This window comes from Aplysia californica, unplaced genomic scaffold, assembly GCF_000002075.1.
Source record: "Aplysia californica isolate F4 #8 unplaced genomic scaffold, AplCal3.0 scaffold00193, whole genome shotgun sequence".
NCBI classification, from domain to species: domain Eukaryota; kingdom Metazoa; phylum Mollusca; class Gastropoda; order Aplysiida; family Aplysiidae; genus Aplysia; species Aplysia californica.
The window spans coordinates 663,211-671,757 of record NW_004797463.1 but is presented as its reverse complement, the minus strand read 5'-3'; the positions used below and the strand labels follow the sequence as shown (position 1 = coordinate 671,757).

Genomic DNA, 8,547 nt, shown 5'->3' with positions numbered 1-8,547 from the left:
TTCACAAGTGCCTGTGTGTGTGTGTGTGTGTGTATGGGTGTGTGTGTGTGTGTGGGTGTGTGTGTGTGTGTGTGTGTTTGTGTATGTATGTATGTGTTTATGTATGTGTGGACGCACATGCGTGCGTGTGTGCGTGTGAAAAAAAGTGGAAGGTGATTGGAAAACCCGTTTTCACCCCTTGATAAAAGACGATCTTTACAAAGCTTACATTTTTATTTAGCCTCATCATAGAAGAACTGAAGATTCACACCAGATTACTGTGAATTTAGAACATTTCGGGATAATGGCAAGGATGGTGTATAACTAGATAGTTCACTTCTCTATTTGAGCCAATTTTAAAAAGTGTCCCCAAAATTCGGTAGCGCCCTCTTCGAAAAAGTGCGGACTTTGCTATATGAATTACCCTACTTGTGTTTTTTTTTAAAGGGGAAAAAAACCCATAAAAGCTAAACTAAAAAACTGTGCTTTTCCTATTCCTTTTCTGGTGAAACAAAAGATAGCTTCAAAACAAAGACTGCAGCACCATCTCAACCAATGCGCGGACTTCCGTGGACATTTTTTTGGCTGAGTGAACTATCTTGTTATGTAGGATCTTTGATAATGGCCAGAACCCATAATAAATGCTATTCTTTAATCCACTTACATTCCTTTTTTTCCTCTCCAGGCGGCTCGCACCTTGTCCATGATTATTTTCATCGGTAGCACCGTGTCTTTGGTGGTTCTTCTGCTGTCGCTGCTCATCTTTCTCAAATTCAAGTGAGTTTTTTCTTCTTTTACATTTGTTGCCATTATAATTGTTGACGTCTTTTATTTCTTGTATATTCATTCTTAAGAAGTTAGTTTTAGTAAGATTTTTACGGCACTTTCAACACAATAAGGCCATATAAGTGCCGAAGAATACGATTACGCGTTACAAGAGAGATTTACATACACAAAAAAGATGGAGGGAAGATAAGGACGACAAGTGTTTGATAGGAAGGAAGGAGCAAACCACACAAGAGCTCTTGTTATTAAGAATAAGTATTATATCTCTTTCAAACACCACCGTTTAAAGGTGTGGTGTACAAATCACAGCTGATCAAACCTGTAAATCCCTTGCAATATCGACACGCCGGAGGGCGAGAATTCAAAAATGGCCGCTGGATCGAAAAAGTAAAGTAAGTGAAAGGGGGGAAGGGAGGGGGGGGTGGTGCGACTGACTGAAGTGTCTTTAGGCCATTTCCAAGAAGGGGGGGGGGGCATTAACCTTTTCTTATGCACAGTAGAATTGTAAATGGGCTGATTTAACAATGTCATGCTCTTAACACTGTGCCTGAACTGCTAACTATCGTCATTTTTCCTCTACTTCTTTTGTACGTTTGTCACACTCTTGTGACCTGCTATTTCCGGGGTGCCTTGATAGTCGAAGCAGACTTTGTGCTGTTGAAGCTAGAGTGGAGAGCAGAGTAAGCCTGATTCCCTCTTTGGACTTCTCTGTTGACATCCACCCCTGGCGCTCATATGACCCTATGCAGTTGCGAGCGCCGTAAAACCTCTACTAAAACAAAAGGTTAAATGATAGTGGACAATGGTGATACATATTTCACGGAAGTCACTTGCTTTAAGGGGGGGGACTACACCCCCAAAATCAAAATTCGGCTCAAAATCATTGAATTTGAGTTGTAGGCATTGTTAGCTTCTTCAGCCTCTCCTACAACTATTTCATGGCATAAGAACCCCCAAAAACCGTATTTTTTCCCATACCGGGCATGTTTGTAACCGCCATTTCCTCATAAAGTCAGTATTTTATTTTTCTGTATCGGCCGTTTTCTCAAAATGCTACTTTTCCGTATACTTTTTTGAATAACTCCACCATTTTTCACGGATTTTTCGCAAACTTGAATGCTACCTCAGGAAAAAATTCATTTAAAATTTTCTAATTCGATTAAGAAAAAAACAACAGAGAAATTGTTAGATCGAATGTTTGTGCACACGCATGCAAAAAGAGAATCAATTTCCATGAGCGATAAGTGCGGTATTCATTACGTAAGACATGTCAATAAAATCCAATATGGCGGCGTATCCATAGAAACGAAACTTTTTTCTCAAATTTGATTGCCGATTTTAAGACTCCTTACTATGCTTGTTATATGTGTGAAATGTGGTAAAATTCGGTCCAGTAATAAGCGAGATAGCTTCCAGGTGTACCCCCCCCCCCCCCCCCCTTAATGATTCTTGATTCTCTAACTCAACCAGAAATTTTTGCAAATTAGATTGTCGTTCTTTTGATGTGACGACACCAAACATCTCTTGATGGGATTGAGCAAGTCTGGATATCATTAGTCTATATCATTATTGTCATTATTATTATTATTATTATTATTATTATTATTATTATTATTATTATTATTATTATTATTATTATTATTATTCTTATTGTTATTGTTACTGTTATTATTATTTTTGTTATTTATTATTATTATTATTATTACTATTATTACTATTATTATCGTTATTATTTTTTGTTATTACTATTATTATTATTATCATTATCATTATTACGACTATCTATTGTTTTTATTATTATTATTATTATTTAGTATTATTATTAGTATTATTATTTTTTTTATTATTAGTATTATTATTAATATTATTGTCATTATATCATGTTAGTATTATTTATTTTAATTTTATTATTATTATTATTATTATTATTATTATTATCATTATTATTTTTATTATTGCTATTTTTATTGTCACCATTATTGTTATTATTAATATCATTAATATACCTAAGAAGTATATGAAAGTCTCTAGTTTTCATCGTTTTTAATTATATCCCCTCCTCCTCTCCCTACCCTCCCTTCCCCTCCCCACCTCTATTTTCCCCCTTCAAAGCGGCTAATTTCACTCTCTGGGGAGGTTTGGAGGGGGGAGGGTGGGGGTTGTGCTAATCAGTTGAGTAATATTGCAGAAGCTGCAAGCGAGCGGGGTAATTTGCTTAATACTACCTAATTCCCTTGTCTCTGATCTTGCACATGAAGCGATGTGTCACGATTGTGTTGGGCCGTATAATACAACGTTTGTGGCCTCGTTAACAAATATTTTACGATCAAAGGCATTGAGTGCAAAGTATTTGAGAAGCAGTAACTCGGCACGATGCCTATTGCTAAACTTCATCCTTTATGTCAGCGGCAAGACCTTTGAGCCAAGCGCAGTGACAAAGCACAGAGCTGCCCATAAAAGTAGATCTTGTTTCTGATGAATATGCGTTATTGAACTTTCCTTTCGGGGTTTTTTTTGTTGTTTTTTGTTTTTTACTTTTTATTTTTGTAAGTGGGAGGGGGGGGGGGATTATTTTTTTAAATTTAGGCTTATCTGCTATATTCATTTTTTTTTAAAGTTGTTTTTTTTTTACTTCATTTTACTTTTATGTATTTTTTTTTTCGGGGTTTGAGAGGGTGGTGTATTGACCCACATGGTTGGGGAGAAAGGCTCCAGAACGACTCAAGACCTGCACTTATAGTCTGCCACGTGCATTATTCATGTGCTGTGTGCTGACGAAATGAGTTACTTCTCGCAATCCACAAAATAATGGAGATATTGGCCAAAAAATCGAAATTTGAGTGAAATGTGTAGACTTTCTATTGATGCCATATATTTTTTAACTACTACCTGTCTTTTATTATTTCATGCTTATAAATTGTAAAAACTTCACCTCTAAGCATGCTTTCTCTATTTCCTTTAGGCTTGAATCCAAGAAATAACTCATTTTGTCCGCAGGCTTCACCAATATTTCTTAAAGCAGGGGTTTTTTTCTAAAGTTCCAGGACACAGCGCCCTATATTTGTTTGAACATATCTTCTATGTCGAGGAACAGACGGCTATTTTGGCTTTGGGGTATAAGGCCAGCCCCTTATGCTGCACATAATAGAAGCTCTATAAAGGACGATTGTTTGTGGGCTGTTTCTTTAGACAATGTCTGTCTACAAATAAACAGAAAATAATAAAGACCCGAACAAACCCAAAAGTCGGTTCGTTATTCATACTATTTCTAAATTTCTTTCTTTATCTCAAACGTAAAATGGCATTTTTTCACATGTTCCAAATTGTGTTTCTGGCTTGCATATCGTGGTTTGAAGTGTGTAACAACACTGACCATCATCTGTTGCTGATCGACGATATAATGAATGTGTCTGCTGCGTCCTTATAGCTTAACCCGAGAGATAGATGTATAAATGCATTCTTTTGGTGTAATGTTATTATGTATGAAGTAAGAGCAGCTATCGGTATTGAGACCTGCCTGCATTGCATAGAAAAACAGAGAATACAATTGTTTGGCCACCTGTAACGTATGCCACATGGCCAACTAGCCTCGAGAGCTTACAACACCAAGCACCCAGGCTATAAAGGAAGAGGAAGGCCACGCAAAAGGTGGATCGAGGTTGTTAAGGAAACCCAGAGAAAACATAACATCACAACTGAAAGAGCTGCAGAGCTGGCCTACAATAGAAAACTGCATCTCCCCGCGACGCTTAACGGCAACAGAGGATGAAAAAGTAGAAGTAGAAGTAAGTATCATTAAGTAGCTCTATAATCCAGTCGATTGGTGGCCTTGACTGTCGAGTGATTAAGCTACCTGATCCGTTTTCTTGAGACTGCGGGTTCATGGGTTCGAACCTCAGCTTGGGCCGACGTTGCGCATAATTTTTTTCTTTTTGGTTTCCAGTTTCGCGCGGTCTAAATTGAGACGGACATTAAACTCGGAGGTGATCACTCCTCGTGATTAAATAGCCCGGCAGCTTTGTAATTGGTGTTAAAAGTATACATGTCTGTCAACAAACACTGAGGGTTGTTGTTTTTCTTTCACTATTGCGTAAGAGAAAAGGGATTTGGGGGGGGGGGGGGCGGAAGGATGAAGGGTTTTACTCAAATCGTAAAAAAAAGTTACAAGGCGCTTGACCTTTCCACACAAAACAATAATGATAAATATGTGTTTTTCGTTTATTTTTTCTATTTTATTCCAAGTCTCAAATGAAATATTTATTACCACAAAATTAGACCTAGAATAAAATCTTCAGAAAAACCAAGCTTTCATTTAAAATTGACATCAGCGTCGAAGAGATCTCCTGATTCCTGACCATTAATTTTGTACGTGAAGCTAAAGGGGATGAAAGGGGAACTTAAGGTTCTAAATTACAAAGTGAGGCTACACTTTTCTTTTGCAGACTGCACGAAAAGCTGTGCAAGACATACTTCTGCTTACAGTTTTCATGTTTCTTTCTGTCTGTCTTTCTTTTCATAAACTTGTGATTTTTAAAATTGATTTTAAAAAGTTTGCAAATTCAAGCCGTTCGCAAAATGTCAAACAGAGCGCAGCTGTATTGGAAGACAAGGACACTGGAGGACTCCAATCGAGAATTCAAAACGTTCTTGAAAAAAAATAGGTAGAAAGCGAAGTAAAGAGCGAGCAAAACACCAAAACAAACAAACAAACAAACAAACAAACAAACAAACAAACAAACAAACAAACAAACAAACAGTGTGCGATACGTTCAGAATATTAAGGCGTGTGTATACTTCAGTGTTCCATGAAATAAACCCACGAAGAAAGGCAGCTTTTCTTCAGAACATATAAGATCTTAGAGGATCAAGATTTTGAGGGAATTTCGAGAATATGTTCCAGAAAAAAAGGTTAATAATTCGTTAAACGCTTCTGTTTCAAAAAATGAATTTGACACGAGACGCGTGCAGACTGGCATAAAAGATAATATCTGAGAGATGATCTGAAATTGAATCGGGGGTTAATGATCTGTGTTGGAAATTAACTTGAAGAGAAAAAATCAGTTTATTTGACATGAGCTGAGATTGATTTTCTGTCTGGGTATCCGCTTTCCTCATTCCTCTTTCCTCAACTATCCCCGGGTATTAGTGAGATCTCCACCTACAGATGGTCCAGGGTCCTTTTTCTTTTTTTTGTTTTAGTAGAGGTTTTACGGCGCTTGGAACTGCATAAAGTCATATGAGCGTCAAGGGGTGGATGTCAACAGAGAAGTCCTTACAGGGAATCAGACTTACTCTGATTACCTCTCTAGCTTCAACTGCACAAAGTCTGCTTTGACAATCAAGGCACCCCCAAATATAGCGGGTCACGAGAGTGTGACAAACATACAAAAGAAGTAGAGGAAATATGACGATAGTAAGGATTAGGAAAGAAAAAGCAACAATTCCCTGTTGCAGTCCAGGCACAGTTATGAGCATGACATTGATGAATCAGCGCATTTACATTTTCAAATCTACTGTACATAAGAACTCGAGATGTTAATGCCCCCCCCCCCCCCTCTCCCTTTGGGAATGACCTAAGACAATTCAGTCAGTGGCACTGCCCCAGGGGTTTGTCCATGTTCTGTGCCCTCGTACATGATATTAAAAGGTCTTGGGTGGTCATTATAAGGTAAACTAAATGTAGACTACTTTCGACATACCAAACGTCATGATCCTGTCATAAAACATACGTAAGGCACTGTGGTGAAATCAGGCGCTCGCAAAGTATTGAAATCAAAGAAATCGGCTTTTTTGGCCAATGAGAATTTTTTTTCCAGTTTTCTCTATTTGGGTTCAGCACATTTTATTTCCTTTAAAAACGTTTTTGAGTGGATTTTTATTGAAAAACATAGATTAAAGGCACAAAAAATGTAAATTTTCAGTTTCCAAGGATTCTCAGGCTATGGAGGTAACCAAACTTTGGCGGCCATTTTCTCGCTAATTTTACCTCTGAAACCAGGCGACCCTGACCTCCTTCAATTGCAAATACTTCTACTTCTATTCAACATAGATGGATTTTTTTTACCTAAAGGAAGGCAAATGAATAGGTTTTAAGTTGATACCAATAACCCCATATGCCCTAAAATTGACGAGCGCCTAATGCCACCACGTCGTGACACATAATCTGGAGGCAAAGATAAACGACGATTTACAGTTTCCAAAGACATTCAAGCTTTAGACTTCACCAAACCTTGACGGTCATTTTCCCGCTAATCTTACCTCTGATACCAGGTGACAACACCTGCTTCAATCACGAATATATCGACTTCTATTCAAGATCGATGAATACATTTGTATCAAAAGCAAGATATGTGAACGAGCTTTTAGCTTTAGTTAGTGTTTTACGGCACTAGCAACACAATGAGGTCATATAAGAGCCGAAGATTAGGTGTTAAAAGGGAATAATAAACATGAAAAAGAAGGAGGGGAGATAAAGGCAATAGATTTTTTATAGGAAAGAAGAAGCAAACCACACTAGAGCACCCGCCCAGCATCCACAACGATCTTTTATATGATGCCAATAACTTCATGACAAAAATTGACGACCACCTGGTTCCACCGTGTCATGGCACAATAATATGTAAGGCGTGCTGACAAAATGAGTTACTTCCAGCAATCAACAAATGGAGATATTGGCCAAAAATCGACATAAAAGTCAACTTTGTAGATTTTCTATTAATACCATATTATATTCTTTAACTATAACCTATCTTTTATTATTTCATACTCATAGATTGTGATGTATCTATTTCCTTCAGGCTTGAACCCGAGAAGTAACTCCTTTTGTCAGCACGCTTTACATAATAATAATATTATATTTCTCACCCGACTCACCATAAAATGGGCTGGTCTCGGGTAATATTGAGTGCACACTGCCAATTAAATTCATTGTATTAAGTCGGGGCCAGCTAGATTTTTCCGTCGTCGATTGGGCAACATCTACCATTTTGGCACAATTCAACAAAATTCGATTAGATTCAATTGTGACTTTCAAAATCAAACTGATTTAGGTTTTTTCAAGGCCACCAGTGGAATTAGTCGCATTGTGCCAAAATGGCTCTTCAAATATTCTGCTCCTCAATTTGGGGAAATATCTGTCTGACTCAATTTGATTCAACCTGATTGGCAATGTGCACTGAGCACTATGTACTGTGCTTTACGTTTTATGGAATCATCTCTCGGACTAATTATTATTGCTCAGCACCGCAAACCGGTTTGGCTACAGTGAGGGCTACAGAAGAAGAAGAAGAAGAAGAAGAAGAAGAAGAAGAAGAAGAAGAAGAAGAAGGAGAAGAAGAAGAAACAAGTTCCATCACGTATCAAACCCACAAAGATGGCCAAAAGGCAATCTGCCAATTGCGAACTGACTAAAAAAATCAGAACCTTGGAAATGTTTTTGACGTGACAAATTGACGCTCATGATATGAATCAATATTCATTTCAATTGCACAAGGTCAGAAGCATATTATAAAAACTTGCCGATGATTTGTTTATGACGAGTGATATATTAAAAAACCGCTGCTCTAATGTTAGGATCTGAAACAGGTTTTTGATGTTCTAAATATAAGGGCATTTTTAACCCACATTGTCCCCGGCTCGCCTTTTAAAAGGATAATCTAGAATCTATTTGTAATTCTTTTTAACGAAAACGTTTCGAGATTAAAAGTTAAGTGTCTCAACTTTCACTTGAAACGCGCGCACACACGCACACACACACACACACACACACACACACACACACAC

The 8,547-nt window shown here is 37.6% G+C and overlaps 1 protein-coding gene across 1 annotated transcript in view; it reads left to right on the top strand.

Moving 5' to 3' along the window:
- The window catches only part of LOC101858628 (corticotropin-releasing factor receptor 2), a gene marked incomplete at its 3' end in the record, with an annotated part of 220,906 nt that extends 220,150 nt beyond the window's left edge, over nucleotides 1-756 (top strand). Inside the window, 1 exon segment of the mRNA XM_005098783.3 lies at nucleotides 665-756. Coding sequence (XP_005098840.2) covers nucleotides 665-756 — 92 coding nt within the window.
- Nucleotides 757-8,547: the final 7,791 nt, after the last annotated feature.